The sequence below is a fragment of the Meles meles genome, chromosome 11 (assembly GCF_922984935.1).
Source record: "Meles meles chromosome 11, mMelMel3.1 paternal haplotype, whole genome shotgun sequence".
Classification (NCBI taxonomy): domain Eukaryota; kingdom Metazoa; phylum Chordata; class Mammalia; order Carnivora; family Mustelidae; genus Meles; species Meles meles.
The window spans coordinates 63,351,223-63,371,012 of record NC_060076.1 but is presented as its reverse complement, the minus strand read 5'-3'; the positions used below and the strand labels follow the sequence as shown (position 1 = coordinate 63,371,012).

The window sequence follows — 19,790 nt, the reverse complement described above, 5'->3', positions numbered from 1 at the left end:
GGTTGTAACCGCGCGAAACCCGAAGACTGGAGGGAGTTTCCAGCGCTCAGGTGCACGAGAAGCGACAAGTAACGGCTCTCCGCAGCCCCGCCCTACCACCCCGCCCTCCCCGCACCCGCCCATTTTAGATCTCCTCAGTTTCTAGCCCTCTCCTCCCCGCCTCCCCACCCCCGCAGCTTCCTCTTTAAGGCGGAGCCGGGCGTGGATCTCGCGAGATCCGGGTTGGCGCCGTGACCTCCATGTGGGAGCTAGAGCTCTATAAGTAAACACTCCGCGCGGCGCAGACAAGGCTTCTTCCTATTCGTGAGGCGGGGGCTGAGGTAGTGGCGGGCCGACTGGTTCCGGTTTCCTTTCCTTCTCAGCTCCGCTGGGCAGGCGGGCGGATTAGGAGTCGCCGCTGCCTGTGGGGTCCCGGCGTCTGGTCCGTTTCCCTCATTTGTGCGCGCGCTCTTCCGCTGCCCGCGGAGAGTCGGAGCTGCTAGGGAAGCGGCCCGGGCCGGGCGGGGCGCGGCGTCCGGAACGCAGGGGGAGACAAAGCCGGGCCAGTCTCCTCTCCCGCCGCGAAGATGTGGATTCAGGTTCGCACCATCGACGGCTCCCAGACGCGCACCATTGAAGACGTGTCTCGCAAAGCCACAATTGAGGAGCTGCGTGAGCGGGTGTGGGCACTGTTCGACGTGCGGCCCGAGTGCCAGCGCCTCTTCTACCGGGGCAAGCAGGTGAGAAGAGCCCACCGCACCCCTCGGGAATCCCGGGGAGAGGGCTGCAGGGCGCCGCTAGAACGCGTGGGCTGGGCGGGCCCTAGGGCTTGGTGCGCCGCGCGCGTAGAGAGCACCTGGCTCCACTTTGGGTGTGCAGCGCGCGAGGCTCAGAATGCAGGCCCAGGCCCCGCCGAGGGGGCGCAGCCGGGTCCGTACCACCCCAAAGTGCAGGTGCGCCTGGCAGGGTCAGAGGCGGAGGCGCCCAGAGCGCGGAGACCTCACCTCCCCCCCCAATTTCTCAGCGGGGCGGTAGCCGCTGGCACAGCCCGCCGCAGCGCCTGGGATCCCTAGCTTCCCGCCCTCGGCGGGGTCGGCGCCCCTGGAGGCGGGGAGGGCAGCGGGCTCTGGCGGCCATGCCACAGCGCTGGTGGGAGGGCCGAACAGATCCGGCTCCCAGCGGCGCTAACCCGGCTAACGGCTCGCATTGCTTTCGTGGTTCCTCTGCGCTCTCGGCTCTCAGATAGCAGGGGGGAAACTTACAACTCCTTTCCTCTTAGGCTCAAGAGCCCTAGTTCTGACTCTCCACTGTGAAAGGATTTGAGCACACTGAATTTCGAAGGGTTTCTAAAACTTCTGGCTCCCTTCCCTCATCTCTTTCCTGGAATTGGAATCCGTCTTGAAGATTAGAAACTTGGGCTGAAGGGGCGAGCTATTGATGTAATTCGGGATCGGTTTTAAACTGCTAGGTATAGGCAAGAGAGGGTGGTTTATTCCCAGAGTGGAAAGGGGTGTGAAAGACTGGTTTGCTCTTTTTGCTTCTCCCCTTCTGATGTAGGTCCCCTCACACAAACTTTTAAAACAGCAACTGGAGCATAGCCAGTGGTACATACTTGAAGGCTGAAAGTGGTTTTGGCAGTGAGGGTGTCTGTGGGTGTCTCTGGTAGTTGTATAGTATGACCATGCTTTGGCGCATTAAAGATTTTTCTTATCGGACAAGTCTATACCTAGAGACCCAAGCCTACTCAGTTTTGTCTTCCCCGCCCCCAGCTAAAAATGTGGCATTCTCCACTTGGTTAGACCATAGTTGGGCTTCATTTCTGTGGTTTGGAATAAATGTAGCTCTTTGGTTTAGTGGAAGTACCATTTTCCTATAGCCACAAAGGATTTGAAAGGAATAGTTTTCTTCCCTTCATAGGCTTAGCTTCAAAAACTGTCCAGAATTACTTTGAGAGAGAAAGAGCCAGGGTTTATTTTAATTTGTTTTTAAATAAGTGATAGCATCTTTGATAGGTGTTTGAAGCTGTTTTATTGACCCTTTACTGTTTGACTTGAAAAAAAAAAACGGGTGTTCAATTCAGTTGTAAACTTGGCTTTTGAAATCATACGTGTTAAACACTACCTAGCTTTATATACCTTCAATATATACCTTCAATGACTGATATATATATACCTTCAATGACTGATACCTTATTATCTTTTGGTCAAACATAAGAATTATATGATCATGTCTTCTGAATTTTATTTCTTAGCTAAGGATATAATAGTACATGAATTGCTGGGATACTTTGGTGACTTAAGCACAAGAGATAGAAATGAAACATTCTCATGTGTTCCTGAGAAACTACCAAAGGCTAATTATCAAATATACCAAAAACATGCACCTGGCTGTCTTGAGGAAAAAGTAGAAATTGAGTTAAATTCAGGTCAAGAAAGTAGACTTCCAGTAAACCAGGAAACTCTGTTCCAGGTTTAGGGAAAAACTGTTGAGGATAATTACCCTTTTGTACTTCTTCCCTCAGGACAGTTGATAACACACTACTTTGATTTCTTCAGCTCAGTGATAAACCAGTATGGACCTTTGGTGCCCCATTGAGTTGAAGACAGAAGGAAGACACTGCTTCAGTTCTGTATACTTTTTTGTGAGCTGAGGAGTAGCCATGGCAGTGATTATTACCTCCATTCTCTTTTACTTTTTGGAGTTCATAGTTGGTGGACAGAGTAGTAGGTCTATAGCAGACAACTACTGGATTTGCATCACAGTGCTGCCCCTAGCTTATAAAATGCCTTTGTGCTTATTTGAAAAAGTTACCCCTTTACTGATACATAGTGAAAAATGTAAATAAAAACAAATTTACAGTGTCTCTGATGTAAATGGTACCCTTTCCTCCTTATTCCTCACCCCTTTTATGTGAGGTTTGCTGCTGTTAGTTTTTGGTATATATCAGAATCATTTACAAAGTCCCCAGGTGATTTCTATGCAAATTAAATTTGAAAAGCAGAGTAATTGTGTAATTGACTCCACTTTTGAGGGTCAAAATAGAGGGCAGCAATTCAGGGCTTTTAAAGTTCTGGTTAGAGTAGAGTAACCTCACTTGGATTTTACTCTGGGAGGTTGAGCATGCATCCTGAGGATTAGCTCTTTAAGGAAGAGTTACATTATGAATCTCTAAATATTTTGAGAAACCAGAGCTTTTCCTACTTTGAAAGGATTCTGTCACTTCCCTTCTTGCTTTTGTTGATACCACTATAGGTAGGACATGAATCAGAGCTGAAGGAAAGCTGAATAGTACCCTTTTGCCCCTTTACACAGAATGCAAAGTAAAAGCATTAGCCTATTTAAAGGGGGAGAGAGAATGTGTGTTTTATCTATATTCTATATATGATGTGAAAGATACATGAAGGTTGTTTAAGGGATGCAGGTCGAGGGCATTAAGTTGTCAGTAACCCCTTCGGAATGACTTCTCTCACTGCCTTCTCAGTCATTGTCAGTTGGTGTTTGCTTCCTAGTTTTATTTTGCATCACTGTTGCAGTTCTTCCTGTTACCTGGAATTTCTTACTTCAACCCAGTACTAGACACAAGACTGAAGTCTGGCAAAAAACAAAACACTCTAGGGCCAATTTTGCACCTATAGTGTTTTAAATACTGTGCTCCCATCTTCTAGGACAGCAGTTCCCAAACATTTTCTCCTATGAGACTTTGATGGAATATTGTTACATGCCTGAAACTCACAGGTGTTTGTGATTTTTAAGTGACTCAGTCCCTTCTCCACTTGGGGTATAAGTGACAGTAACTTCCAACCAGCACTTGTGCTAAATTTGGGAAAACTTCACTACTTTTCAAATAACAATTCATTCCAACATTCACAAAAGCCTAGCTGTGTGGAAGTTAATTATGCAATGGATAGTAATCACTATTTTAGGAAAACTGGAAGAATACCTTTGAATTAGGGAAGAAGTAGATAATTCGGGTGGTGCCTGTCCTAGCAAGCATGAAAAATTGAAGGAAAAGTTACATGTTAATGTGGGCCTAACTTCACAATAGGGCCTCATGCCTTGATATGCAGTATTTTCCTGACTTAAGACATTGCTTTTCCTTTCAAACCAAATAACCATTTGAAGCAGCTTATATGATTTTGACCAGTCACTTAGAAACTCATCAGAGGGATTGAGTATAAGCATGTCCCTGCCGTCACTGATTCTTGTGCCTCAGATTTCAAAGGAAAATTATTTGTGGAAGCACTTTGAATTTCCAGTTATTTACCACCTTAACAGCTTGCTTCATTTCGGGAAATGTCTTTCCTGTTAACTTGCATATTGTATTACTGGGTTGTTTTTGTTTGTTTGTTTTGCATGTTCTATACTGTTAAGAGTTTGTTTTTATCTTCTACTTGGACACTCATAATGTGCAACAGTTGTATGTTTAATCAAGCTGTACTTTTCCAGCAGTTCCAGACTAGTATGTTCTTACCTTTTTGGGGCAAAGGGGTATTGGAGAATGTCAAAAATGAAGGCGTGAATGTATAGGTTTTTGGCTCCTTGAATTTTTCTCTAGGAGTTCAGTATTAGGTGGGAGTTGTGTTGTTGTTGTTTTTTTAATAAAGTAAGCAATGATGATCTCTAATCCCTATAAGGGTTTATCTGCTTATTTACTTGGGAAACTCCTTTGGGCTTATTTGGAATAAGCATGTGAGATTGTGTCTGATTTCCCTACTGGGAAATTTGTGAATTGTTTGATCCCTTATTGTAGTTAAAACTGAGTATGTATAATGTGTAGGATTGTGCTAGATGTGTTTTGGGACAACTTGAATTCAAACTATTTATCTAGTATACTAGTAAGTTTATCATTTAAGGACAAACTCATTCTTCCCTTTGGTGGACTTTGGAAATATGGTCTTACTGTGTTTAGGGAGTTGAGAATGAGGATGGTAATTACATACAAAGAAGGGGAAAATGAACAGTGATTAAATTGGTAATGTTTCTAGGGAAATGCTAGTTTTGATCTTCAGTGGAGTTTGGTTTTCTTACTGTATTATGGTAAAATGGTCAATGGAATTTTATAAAGAAACAAAATGGGAGACTATTAGTTTTCAAGGACTTTTGTAAAAAAAAAAAAAAAAAAAAAGCCACCAAAACCTAGGTGGCTTAAAACAGAAATTTATTGTCTCCTGTTTCCAGAGGCTCTGAGTCTGAATGCAAAGTATCAGTATTGCCATGTTCTCTCTGATGGCGCTAATAGAGAATCCTTCCTTGTTTCCTTCAGTTTCTAGTGTTGCTAGCAATCCTTTGTAAATTCCTTGGTTGTAGATAATTGCTCTAGTCACATGGCTGCCTTCACATCTTTGTGGTCAAATTTACACTTTTCATAAGGATGTCAATTACAGTGGATTAGGGCCCACCCAATATGACCTAATTTTAATTTGATTACTACTACTGTAAAGACCCTATTTCCAAATACTCACATACTGAGTATTTGGGATTAGGACTTTAGTATAATGGGGTGGTGGGGTGGTCACAATTTAACCCAATCCAGAGACCTTGCCAAAATATGGGTAAGTTGCAAGATAATTTATTCATTGTTTATCCTGGAAGACTTTTCATGATACAACTTGACTATCTTTACAAATGAATAGAATTAGAGAGCTTTAGGCAAGTGGAATAGCATGAACGAGGCTTGGAATTCCTGCTTGACTTAAAAAACAAAATTACAGTGCTTTAGAAACATAAAATAGTTAACTTAAATACAAACACAAGGTAACAGTGGATTCAGGTTAATTTAAATAAAACTTGGTGAGAAACCTAGGGTTTTTCTGCCTACATGTTAAAGTCACGTAAGCGTTGACATGTTTTTGGTTTCAGTAGCTGTCTGCATTCCTGATAGCTAATGTGGAATGATTCTCGAGAATTTATTGAGGTCCTGAGATGCTGCTGCCATCAAAAGAGGCCATAAAGTAATAAGAATGGTTTTAGTATCACTAAATTGCTTTGCTGTTTTAATAATTGGGCTAGGACATTTGGGTGACTAAAGATGTGGAAAGATCAAGTTTTGAGAGAAGCATTTTAATCTTTTAATGTTTTTTATCCTTTTTTTCCAGTTGGAAAATGGATATACTTTATTTGACTATGATGTTGGACTGAATGACATTATTCAGCTACTAGTTCGCCCAGACCCAGATCTTCCTAGCACATCTAAACAGATTGATGTACAGGCCAAACCCTGTTCTAATAGCCCACCTAAAGTAAAGAAAACCCCAAGGGTGGGACCTTCTAGTCAGCCGTCTACATCAACTTGTGATTTTCTTATTGATCCTGGCGTTGGGCTATATAAGGTATGTTGTCTTCTTTAGACTTGATAGTTGTTAAAATACAGATGTCTTTTCTCGTAAGATGTTGCAAATAAGTGAAGATTGATTGTCATTTGAAAGTAAAGACTGAGCTGTTAATACTTTAACTTTTAAAAGTCTTACAGATTTGTTCAGTATGTTCTTTAAATGTATAAAATGTGTACGTACAGCCTAAAAAATACAAAACAAATACTGGTGTAATTCCACTGAAGCTAAGTAGAATAATGCCAATTCCTTTTTAAAGCCACTACCAGAACATACCTCCCTTTCTCCTTAAAGAGTAAACTACTTACTCTGAGTATTCTAATCTTTTTTGTTGTAGTGTTACTACTTTTGTTACCTCTAAAAAAATGTTTTGTTTTGCTTGTATTTGAAGTTTATATAACAATTCTTTTTCTCAGCTTTGATTCTCATTTTATTAATATACCATAACATTTAATCAAGGATGAATAGATAAATTTGGGCTTTCCCAGTTTTCACCTGTTTTGAACCTCCTTTATGTATCCTGGTGCACTATTCTAGAATATATTTAGGAATTTTTACCTAGAAATGGGAGTGCTGGTTCGCTCCCAGGATACTGCCAAATTGCTCTCTACAGTGTTCTTTTGGTCTGCTTATCACTGTGCTTGCTATTCTAAGTACTGTAGCCTAGTATACTGTTATCTCCCTATCCCATATCTCCCAAATCTGTTCCTATTTAAGGGTGTCTTGGTGTTTGGCTTTTTAAACTTGCATGTCAAAATTTTAGAATTTTTTTTCAACCTCTACAGATAAGTAATACAGATTTGATGGGGATTGTATCTGTAGAATAGCTTGGAGAATTGACAACTCTACAATGTCGAGTCATTCATTCATGGACATGATAGATGTCTCCACTAACTTAGATCTTTGATAGCTTTATCAGTTTTCTCTACATATCTTATTTCTAGTGCCTGTGTTTTTAGTGCTATTATAAATGGTTATCTATTAAAATTGTGATTTGTTTGCCTACATATAGAAAGGCAATTGATAAATTTATTGACCCTTATATCTACCAACTTGTTCAAATGCTAATAAATTTTGTAGAAATAATTGAATGACAGTTTTGCTTCATCCTGTCCTATCCTTAAAACTGTTTTTTCTTAATTCTTACCAGTTGGGACAAATTGGGACCAAGACTCAATTTTTCAGAGCATTTTAAAGGCTAAAATTAAAAATTAGCTGAAGTAAATTACTTAAGAAAATGTAGATATAATTTTTGATCTGAGGAAAAATGGAAACAAATCCATATATGTAGAATCAAAAAAAAGTGGTCAAGAGCTATATGTCAAAAGTACCTGGCCTAGATGGCTACAGTGATGAATTACCTTAAACCTCTAAAGAATAGATAATTATATTAGCTAAATTGACCCACAACTTAAAAAAAGGAAAGCTTCCCATTGTTTTTAAAAACAATATAACACATACTAAAATATAACAAAAGCACACCAGTATCACTACATATTGATGTAAAACTGAAGTTATATTTAACAAATAAAATTATGACTATATGTTAAAAGAACAGAATACTTGGCCAGGGATGATTTGTAGGAAGTGGGATAGTTCATTATTTGGATTTTTTTTCAATATATATAATTTGCAGGTATATAACTGTATCATTTGCCTTCTAAAATTCAGGTTTACAGCTTTAGAATTCAGTACATTATTACAAGGTTATCACCACCGTAAGTCTAGTTACCATCCATTACCACACAGTCGACACCCTTCACCCATTTTACCCAGCCCTCAATATAGTAATATTAATATAATTCATCATAGTAATAAGCCAAAAAAAAAAACAAATGATCTAATCTAAAACAGAGATCCATTTCTGATTTTTTTTTAAATCCTTTGTAAGTGGAACAGATAGAATAGATGAATTTTTTAAACCATACCAGCATCATGCTTAATGGTGGGGAAAAGCCAGAAGCATTCCCAGTAGAGACAGGAGCCACACAAGAAAGCAGCCACTTAATGCTGTTACTTAACATCTTTCTACATGATGGAGATAGACAGGACAACAACAAAGTAGAATAATTGGAGAAGGCAAAATTGTTATTTGAGAGCACAAGTGAGCACAAGCAGGAAGGAGAAGTAGGTTCCCCACTGAGCTGGGAGCCCAACTCAGGGCTTCATCCCAGGACCCCAGAATCATGACCTGACCCAAGGTAGACACCTAACTGAGCCACCCAGGTGCCCCCAAATTTAGAATTCTTAATATTGAATGCCCACTTTCCATATTGTCTACATTGATACTACCCCTTTAAATAACCAGTATTTTCTGTGTTTTCTTCTTCTTGTTCTTTTTTTTTTTTAAGATTTTATTTATTTGAGAGAGAGAGTATAACAGTGGATTGAGGGGCAGAGGAGAAGTAGACTCCCTGCTGAGCAGGGTGCCCATGTGGGGCTTGATCCCAAGACTCCAGGATCATGACCTGAGGTGATGGCAAACACTTAATGGACTGAGCCACCCATGTGCCCCTCTGTGTTCTAAATAAATTTGTTTTAGAACAATTTGAAATTTATAGCATAATTGAGAAGATACTACAGAGTTCCATATATCCAACTTCTGGTTTGCCCTGTTAACCATTACTTTACATTAACATGATACATTAGTTATAAATGAACCATATCTTCTTAGATTTTATCTAACATCCTTTTTCTATTCCAGAATCCCATCTAGGATACCACATTATATTACATTAGTGCTATACTAAATAGTTGTTGAATCTCCTTAGGTTCCTCTTGGCTGTGACAGTTTTTCAGACTGACTTTGTTTTTGAAGACCTTGACAGTTTCGAGGAGTACTGGTCAGATATTTTGTAAAATACCCTTCTATTAGGATTCATCTTGTTTTCCTCATCATTAGACTGGATTTACATATTTTTTGGAGGAAGACCACAGAGGTAAAGTGCTATTTTTATCACATTCTATCTAGGGTGCAAACTACCAACATTCTATGTGCTAATTATACCTCAGGTTTTTACATCAGTAGTAACTTGCTGTACTGTTGATGTGAACCTTAATCACCTGGCTGATGAAGTAGCATTCGTCAAGTTTCTTCATTGTGAAGTTACTCCTCCCCTACCCCTTTTTCATGTTATATTCTTTGAGATGAAGTGCCCATATGCAGCCCACGCATAAGTAGGTGGCTTGGTTACAACTCTACTTCTTGAGGGCAGATTATCTACAAAATGTACTGGGAATTCTACATGGGAGACTTGTCTCTTTGCCCTCATTTATTCAGTTAGTCATTCATATCAGTAGGGATATTTTCCCCTGTGTCTCTTTGATACACCTGCATTATTGTGGGAGATTTTTGTTGCTTTTGTTAAAGCGCTTTCAGGTACTAGAAGATGCATCAGGATCATCTTAGTTATTTCTTACCCCAGTCCTAGAATGGTATTAGAAACCAAGATCTAGGGTCTAGGTATGTTCCTTACTACTAGAGATTCTTATATATCCCTGTATCTCTAGTATATAGCCATCTGTATATTAAACTTACATTATTTTAACTTTTGGTTAAGGGCAATAGTTCAGAAGCTGCTGCTTTTGACTTAATATGTTTTGGGCAGTGCAGGCATGAATTTATTTTCAAAGAGGGCCAGCTTATTTATATATATCTGTAGGTCTGGGCTGAAGGTTAAGCAGTTCTCGTCAACCTAAATTCTTTCTCTTTATTTTTTTTTTTTTTTTTTAACAGAAAGAAGTAGCACGATTTTATTGAAATGTCTTGGAACTTCTGTGCCTAGACCAGTGAAAATGTAGTTACAAACAGGCACACATAGACAGCCTTGGCATACACGCGTAGACACATTAATTCTCTCTTTAGCACGGGTGCCAGGGTGGCTCAGTCAGTTAAGCAGTCTGACTTTTCGTTTCATCTCAGGGTTATGGTCTCAGGCTGTGTGTTGGGCTCTGCACTCAGTACAGAATCTGCATGAGATTCTCTCCCTCTTCCCCACCTCCTGCTGGCATGCTTGAGCTCTCTCTCTCAAATCTATTAAAAAAAAAAAAAAATTCTGTTGAGCGTATTTCTCCGTACCCTGCCATCTCCACCCTAATTCAAAAAAGCATTATGAGAAACTACGACTTTCAGCAGATCTGTGCTTTTTTTTTTCCTTATTAGCACTTTGACTATCAACTACTTCTAGTACCTAAATGTTTATTTTTGTTTTTTAAAAGATTTTGAGAGTGAGAGAGCATGCAGGAGCGGGGCGGAGGGGGAGGGGGAGGGGCAGAGAGAGAAGCAGATTCAGTGCTGAGCAGGGAGCTTGACACAGGGCTTGATCCCAGGACCCTGCACTACCAAAGTCAAAGGCAGACTGTGTTACCTAGGTACTCCTGTTTTTGTTTCATTTTAAAGCGGATTTTATTGGGCTGCCTGGGTGGCTCAGTTAGTTAAGCGACTGCCTTCAGCTCAGGTCATGATCCTGGAGTTTGAGGATGGAGTCCTGCATCAGTTTTCCTGCTCAGCAGAGTCTCCTTCTCCCTCTGACCCTCTTTCCCTTCACCTCATGCTCTCTCTCAGATAAATATAATCTTTAATTTTCTTTTTTTTTTTTTTTAAGATTTTATTTATTTGACAGAGAGAGATCACAAGTAGATAGAGAGGCAGGCAGAGAGAGAGAGAGGGAAGTAGGCCCCTGCTGAGCAGAGAGCCCGATGCGGGACTCGATCCCAGGACCCCGAGATCATGACCTGAGCCGAAGGCAGCGGCTTAACCCACTGAGCCACCCAGGCGCCCCTCAGATAAATATAATCTTTAAAATAAGTATTTCTAGGATGACACAGGAGTGGTTTTTTTGTTTTGTTGTTGGGTTGTTTTGGGTTTTTATTAAAGTAGACTCCACGCCCAGCATGGAGCTCAACAAGCCTGAACTCACTACCTTGCGATCAAAACCCAAGCTGAGATCAAGAGTCAGGTGCTTAACCTACTGAGCCACTCAGGTGGCTTTTACTTTGTTTTTAAAGTAATCTGTATACCCATTGTGGGGCTTGAACTCACAACCCCAAGATCAAGAGTCACGTGCTTCTGACTCGTTGGCCAATCACTTCTCTGATATCTCACTTTTTAGAGAACCTTTATATCTCATATTAATATATATAGCACAGAGGTTAAGAAATTTAGCTTTGTGGGGCGCCTGGGTGGCTCAGTGGGTTAAAGCCTCTGCCTTCAGCTCAGAATCCTAGGGTTCTGGGATCGAGCCCCGCATCGGGCTCTCTGCTCAGCAGGGAGCCTGCTTCCTCCTCTCTCTCTCTGCCTGCCTCTCTGTCTACTTGTAATCTGTCTGTCAAATAAAATAAAATCTTAAAAAAAGAATTTAGTTTTGTCATCAGACATGGATTCCTTTTTTTTTTTAATTAATTTTTTTAGATTTTATTAATTTATTTGACAGACAGAGATCACAAGTAGGCAAAGAGGCAGGCAGAGAGAGAGTGGGAAGCAGGCTCCTGGCCGAGCAGAGAGCCCAATGTGGGGCTCCATCCCAGGACCCTGGGACCATGACCTGACCCTAAGGCAGAGGCTTTAACCCACTGAGCCACACAGGTGCCCCATCAGACATGCTTTCAAATTCCGATTCAGCTTCTTCCCATTTGTACAAATATATTATGTTTTATATTGTCTTCTTTTCCTCATTTAAAAACATGCATGAAATCTGGAACTTAAACTCTGAAAAGGCTATACTGTTGTTTGTAATGTTTAATCAGAGCTGCATTTAACTTAGTAGTTGAAGAGGCTATCAGAATTATTTGTTTTTTTTATGAAGCTCAGTAATTGTCATAGGTATTTGAAATTTTCACTGATTTTTATCGTTTGAGAGCCTGAGCGTGTAAGAGTTTGCATGGTTGTGCATGAGAGCACAGAGAAGGAGAAGCAGATTTCCCCACTGAAGGGAGCCCAACTAGGGCTCAATCCCAGGGCTCTTGAGATCATGACCTGAGCCAAAGGCAGATGCTTAACCAATTGAGCCACCCAGGTGACCTGATTTTTTTTTTAAACATAGAAGTGCTTAAATTCATCCATTGATGAATATTTGGTTATCTTTTATATATTTGTACTAGGTATTAGAGATGGGAGGATAAACAAATGTTACTGCCCCCTGCTTTCACAGAATCTTACTAGCTATTAAAACTTACCTTTGGCTAACCTGAAAACACTTAGAAACTGCTACTTTTAAGTTTATTTGTTGTGAATGTTTTCCTTTGAGCAAGTCTGTGACTACTGTATCAAAATTTAATTTGTTCCTAGATCACTAATATCGGGAGGTTTTGTTGTTTTTCTGTTTGGTTTGGGGTTTTTTTGTTGTTGTTTTTTGTTTTGTTTTGTTTTTCCTTTATCTTGAATTCCTGCTTATGTCATTTGTGCTATGTAAAGATTTTCCTTTTATAGATACAGGGCTTTCTATAATTAAAATTGCTTTATGGATGAGCAAAGAGATTTGGAGCTTTTCCTTTTTGCCTAAAATTTTCCTTGGCCCTCATGTAAGTGGATACAGAAAGTGAATTTTCAAGTCAGTATTTCTCAAAAGTGGCATAGGTAAACATTTAAACATTAAAAATTTTTAACATTTTAAAAGTTTAAATCTTTTTTTTAAATAATTCTCTTATTTAAAAAATAGAGTTTTAAACTGAAGTTCTTGTCCACCATAATTCTTGTTTTGCGCTATTTGAGCTCTGAAATGGACCAAATATTCTCATTTATCTTTTCATATGTTGTAAGAAACCGGGTATGTCGTTACCACACTCAGAGAGCCTGTGGAAGATTGTGCAGAGGCTGGGTACATCCCTTTCCATGGTCTCTGGGAGGTGATTTTCTCAAACAAGGTGGACTTTTGATATCTAAATAGTTCAATTCTGGTTTTTGGATGTGGAATCTTTGAATGACTCACAGCAGATCCTATTGTTGAAATGACTGGCATCTTGGCCTAAATTCTAGAATGAAGATAAATAGGGCTTTAGAGTTTAGATAAGTTAACTTTTTTAGATAAACTTTTTACATGTATTCTGATGTTCATTATAGGAAATAAAGGAAAAGGGAAACCTCTCAATTACTAAGTGAAAGTCATGGATATTTTAGTATCTCCTCTCTTTTATAACACAGTGCAGCTGTGCTTCTTGATTTGGTACCTTTTTTATTATGAAACATAATAGGCAATACAAAAAAATAGAGCTTAGTGAAATGGGAAGTCAGTGTCTGTAAATACCACCAAATTAGGAAATATAAAATAGTATCCCAGGAATTTCCATGGACCCCCTCTTGACTATTACTCCTTTCTCCCTAGTTATAACTAATACCCAAACTTCTGAGTAGTTATTTCTTCACTTTTTATTAACTTGATCCTGTCATTAACCTCTTAATAACCTTTAATCTATATGTGCATCCTTTATTTTCTTTCTTAACTTTATGTAAATGGAACCACGTTGTATTTTGATTTGTAAATTTTAGAAAAAACATGAAATGAGAGTCATGTTCTAATTCAGAAATCTTTATCAGTTTAGTTTCCACTTACAGGTGTGTATCTCCTGAGGACTCTAGTTTCTTTTGTAACTCATTGGAAAATAAGGACTTGGTATTTTAGTTATTAAAGGAGGTAATATACATAACAGTAAATTGCTAATATTGTTACTAAGAAGACTATGGTATTAAGACTATACTGAGATTTAATGGGTCTTAAAATTGTACATATGTCTCCTTAGTGGAAGGAGACAGTTGTTTTCATCTGTGCCTATGCTTGCTAGATTGGCACATCATGTGGATTTAGTTACCTAATCTCTTAATACATAGCAAAGTATGTTATTGTATAAAGAAGTTGAGGCTGAGACAAGTTAAATAATTTCTCCAAGGTTATACCTAGTAGATAAATGCAAACTTAAACCTAGGTTATCTGCAGAGCTGGTGTAGGGTTTTTGTTGTGTGTGTATGTGTGTGTACCTAAGTTAGGAGCTGGATCTTAAATGAGAGAGCTGGTGTGTTTTAAATGGAACATATAAAGTACTTAGAAGTATAGCTGGTATAGTAAGTTCTCCAGTATTTGTTGGTATTTCGTTTTTAATGATTTCTCCTTGTCTCCCATACTTTTTTATTTTTTTTTAACTCTCACCTACTTGGATATGGAAGATTCTTCTCTAAATGTGGCAGTATTTTTTATATGAATAAATTCAACTCTTCAGCTAGCATTTATGTGATTGGGTTTGTTTTTAACTTTATCTCATAACTTCAGCTCAAATACTCCAACCCCATTAATTTTTTTTCCTGTATCTTTTATGATTTGACGTCTTTGGGGGAGGTATTTTCTGGCTAAGGATGGACTTTTCTAGAGACAGTAAACAACTTGTCTGAGCCCTCCTTTCCCCTGTGATGGTAGGATAGTTTTTATTTAAGAATTCAATTTATTTATTAAATGTAGAGAGATTGACATTTTTCTATTTTTTAAAGTTTTTATTTTATTTCCAGTATAGTTAATGCAGTTATATTAGCTTCAGTTATGCAATAAGTCTGTTTCATGGTTTCTCTTTTTCTGTTGATTTTCTAACTCGCTTATTTCACTTGGCATAATACACGCTGGCTCCACTTGGCATAATACACGCTGGCTCCATCCACGTTGTTGCAAATGGCGAGATTTTGGTCTTTTTTATGGCTGAATAATATTCTTATGTACCGGGGCGCCTGGGTGGCTCAGTGGGTTAAAGCCTCTGCCTTTGGCTCAGGTGATGATCCCAGGGTCCTGGGATCGAGCCCTGCATCGGGCTCTCTGCTCCGCATGGAGCCTGCTTCCTCCTCACTCTCTGCCTGCCTCTCTGCCTAGTTGTGATTTCTCTCTGTCAAATAAATAAAAAATAAAAAAAAAATATTCTTATGTACACATGCGTGCATGTGTGTGTGTACATGTACCTCTCTACACATTGATTATTAAGGAACGCTTGGGCTGCTTCTGTAATTGTCTATTGTAAAGCTGCTATAAACATAGGGGTGAATAAAGCCTTTCAAATTAGTGTTTTGATATTGTTCAGATAAATATCCATTAGTGTGAATACTTGATCATAGGGTAGTTTTATTTTTAATTTTTTGAGGAAACTTGTACTGTTTTCCACAGTGGTTGCACCATTTTGCATTCCCACCAACAGTGCAAGAGGGTTCCTTCTTCTCCACATTCTCACCAACACTTTGGTGCTTCTTGTGGTTTTGATATAAGACATTCTGAGAGGTGTGAGGTGGTATCTCCTTGTAGTTTTGATTTACATTTCCCTAATGATGAGTGATGTTGAGCATCTTTTCATGGTCTGTTAGCCATCTGTACGTCTTCTTTGCAGACCTGTCTATTCACGTCTTATGTCCATTTTTTAACTGGGTTATTAAGGTTTTGGATATTGCATTTTATCAGTTCTTTATATATTTTGGATACTAACCCTTTATGGATAATGTTATTTGCAAATATCTTCTTCCATTCAGTAGGTTGCCTTTGAGTTGTTTCCTTTGCAGAAACTTTTTATTTTGATGTAGTCCCAATAGTTTGTTTTTGCTTTTGTTTCCCAGAGGAGGCATATCTGGAAAGAGGTTGCAATAGCTGGTGTCAGAGACGTTATTGCGTGTGCTCGTCTCTAGGTTTTTGATGGCTTTAGGTCTTTAATTCATTTTAATTTTATTATTGTGTATGGTGAGAGAAAGTGGTCTAGGTTTATTTTCCATGTGGCTGTCCAAATCTTCAACACTATTTGTTGAAGAGACCATCATTTTCCATTGGCTATTTATTCTTCCCTCTGTTGAGGATTGACCATGTAATTGTGGATTTATTTCTGGTTTTTTTTCTTCTATTCCATTGATCTGTGTGTCTGTTTTTGTGTCAGTACCATACTGTTTTAATTACTGCCACTTTGTGGTAGAACTTGTAATCTGGAATAGTGATACCTCCAGCTTTGTTTTTTTTTCCTTTTCAAGATTGCTTTGCCTATTCGAGGTCTTTTGTGGTTCCATACAAATTTTAGGATTGTTCTAGCTCTGTGAAAAATCATGTTGGTATTTTGATAGGGATTACATTGAATGCGTGGATTGCCTTGAGTAGTATAGACTTTTTTTTTCTTTTTTTTGAGTAGTATAGACATTTTAAACAATATTCTTCCAATCCATGAGCATGGAATGTCTTCCCATTTCTTTGTATCATCTTTAATTTCTTTTCTGAAGGTGTTATGGTTTTCATAGTACAAGTCTTATCTTTTTGTCTAAGTTTATTCCTAGCTAATTTTACTGTTTTTGATGCAGTTGTAAATGGGATTGTTTTAATTTTTCTGCTATTTCATTATTAGTGTATAGAAATGCAACATTCTGTACATGGAGTTTTGTATCTTGCAACTTTACTGTAAATTCATTTATTGCTTCTAACAGTTATTTGGTGGAGTCTTTCAGGTTTCCTAAATATTGTATGTCATCTTCAAATAATGAAGCGTTTTACTTCTTTCTTACCAATTTGGATGGCTTTTAATTTTGTCTAATTGCTGTGGTTAGACTTCCAGTGCTAAGTTGAATGAAAGTGACATTCTTGTCTAGTTCCTGACCTTAGGGGAAAAGCTCTCAGTTTTTCGCCATTAAGTAACATGTTAGTTGTGGGTTTTTCCATTTAAGACCTTTATAATGTTGATATGTTCCCTCTAGACCTACTTTACAGAGTTTTTTTTTTATCATAGCATATCATAACTTTATATCAGTGCAGTTCTTAATTTTCAACCGGATTACTATGAGATCAAAGAAATTACCATGGCAGTATCCTGTTCTCATGTTATTCATGTAAGTTGAACTATCCTCTTCTCCATATTCAAAACCCAGGCTTTACAAAGGATCTTTAATCTCTTGCATGCATTTTGACCTATTCAAATTTGACGTAATTCAGTATGTCTGTGTAATGTGCAGAATCCTTTTTTAAATTTAGAAGCATTTTTTTCCCACCCAGCTTATATGCAGTGTCATGAATGGTCAACTAGAGAATTTGCAGTTCTTGTTTACAGTTGTAAGTCCAAGGTTGTTTTACTCAATGCCCTACCTTTTATGAGATAGTAAGTAAGTTCTCTTGAGTCTGCAATGGAGTATTTTCAGATTGCCTTATGTTTCTGTTACCTATTTCCGTATCAACTTTATGCCCTCTATTCTCTGCTGTAATGAGTGCAAAGTGCTACATAAAACCTTACATTTTGATTTGCTGTGAGAGAGTAGTCTGTTTATTCTCCCAAGTATGATCGACCTTCCCATTGATTATTTTTTGTTTTAGCTGATGTTGCCTGTGAGAAAGTGTCTTTAGGGGCGCCTGGGTGGCTCAGTGGGTTAGGCCTCTGCCTTCAGTTTGGGCTAGGGTCTCAGGGTCCTGGGTTCGAGCCCCACACCGGGCTCTCTGCTCAGTGGGGAGCCTGCTTCCCCCTCTCTCTCTCTGCCTGCCTCTCTGCCTGCTTGTGATCTCTGTCAAATAAATAAATAAAATCTTTAAAAAAAAGAAAAAAGTATCTTTAAACTTACCAGTGACTGTTAGGAAGAAAACCACTTGTGTCCATTTAATGCATAGATTAATGTATGTAATATATACTGTGTTTCATCTCTGATTTTTATCTTTTAATACCTTATTTCATCACTTAACCTTTGAAGTTCCTATTTACCTATCTTGTCATCTTCTCGTCAGTCTTCCTAACACAGTGGCAAGAACACAAACCTCAAGGTTGAAGTCTGCAAATTCTAGCTTTACATTTCATGAGCTTTCAGTTGGAGCAAGTTAACTTGTCAGAGCTTTTAATTTCGTATCTTGTAAAAGAGGAATTATTAAGCTTGTTAGAGTTCAACAAGCTTAAAGAGAGACTTGCATAATATATGGATATTTAACTTTGAGTATAAACTCCATCCTGGCCCCAAGCTATACAATCTGTCAGAATTCTGTTGGATAACTTAAGTGGTCTCTAATACCCTCAGGGAGAACTAGCTTGATTAGATGATCATCTTGTATTAATGAGGTCTTTTTTTTTTTTTTTTTTTTTCTTTTTAAGGGCTTTAAAAAAATGAAAAAAGCTGAAGGGGCAGTCTCTAGGTTTCTTGGTTATTGCTCTTGAAAGAGCCTCACCTTTAGACCAATTGCCTGATTTTTTCTGGAGAGGTTTTTTGTGTGTTTGTGTCTTTTATTTAACCAGCTTTCACATTGTAACTCTCCTGATACACATGGTTTCTTTTTCTTTTCTTTTTTTTTTTTTTTAAGATTTTATTTATTTATTTGACAGACAGAGAACACAAGTAAGCAGAGAGGCAGACAGAGAGAGAGGGGGAAGCAGGCTCTCTGCCGAGCAGAGAGCCCGATGCGGGGCTCGATCCCAGGACCCTGAGATCATGACCTGGGCCGAAGGCAGAGGCTTTAACCCACTGAGCCACCCAGGTGCCCCCACACATGGTTTCTAATACACTGTTTTCCTTTTGTCAGATTGCATGTTTTAGTTCTGGATTATCCACTAGACTTGAATACATCTATTTTGCATCTTTGCAGCTCTGTTCTCTTTATTTTCTCCTTTGAGGTACTAAATAATGCATTTGCTAGTGAGTTATTAACTGGTGATAGAACTTACCCCATTTTTTATAGATGGGTTTGCTAGATTCTTCCCTTTATACATGTTTATAATACCCCCATGTTCAAGTTTTTTCTGCTACTTAACTGTTTTCTGTTAGACTGACTTTAAGTTATCTCTAGGATTCTGAAGAAATTAAGCAAATCAGTAACAGCCCCAATACTAGGAAGTCCTGGATTTTCACTAAGTGACATTCTTATTTAATGACTTGCTAGAACACTTAGGTACACAAGAATGATATTTCTAAAAGTCTAATGTAGACCCAGGCAAGGAGTAAAGAAAATACCTATTTCATTGAATGAAATTAGAAGGAGAGTTAATTTTCATAATAGTAAATAACAGATTTACAGTATAATCCAAAAAGAACAGTTTTGATCTAATCTTTCTAATTACTTTAAACAGGAATAGCTGCAAATGTTGTTAACCATGATAACTCTCAAAATAACTTGAGTTATAGTATGGTTTTTGAAGCAATAGATGAAATTAAGCTTCATTAACTAATTTTAAACTCTTTTTAGGTAAATGAATTGGTGGATGCCAGAGATGTCGGCCTTGGTGCTTGGTTTGAAGCCCGTATACGTAGTGTTACTAGAGCTTCTGATGGACATTCACGTGGCAAAACTCCACTGAAGAATGGCAGTTCTTGTAAAAGGACTAATGGAAATATAAATCATAATTCCAAAGAGAACACAAATAAATTGGACAGTGTACCCTCTACGTCTAATTCAGACTCTGTTGCTGCTGATGAAGACGTTATTTATCATATCGAGTATGATGAGTAAGTGCTCATGCTATTGAGGACTTCATTCATATTTTTGTTTATAGACGCAAAGCCTTCCATTTCAAGATTGTTTTCAAATA

General features: G+C 38.5%; 1 protein-coding gene across 1 annotated transcript in view; it reads left to right on the top strand.

Moving 5' to 3' along the window:
* The first annotated feature begins 257 nt into the window (after positions 1-257).
* The window catches only part of UHRF2 (ubiquitin like with PHD and ring finger domains 2), an 86,263-nt gene continuing 66,730 nt past the window's right edge, over positions 258-19,790 (top strand). The window contains exons 1-3 of the mRNA XM_046022490.1: positions 258-719; positions 6,075-6,308; positions 19,448-19,707. Coding sequence (XP_045878446.1) covers positions 567-719; positions 6,075-6,308; positions 19,448-19,707 — 647 coding nt within the window. The 5' untranslated portion in view covers positions 258-566. The remainder of the gene's footprint in view (positions 720-6,074; positions 6,309-19,447; positions 19,708-19,790) is intronic.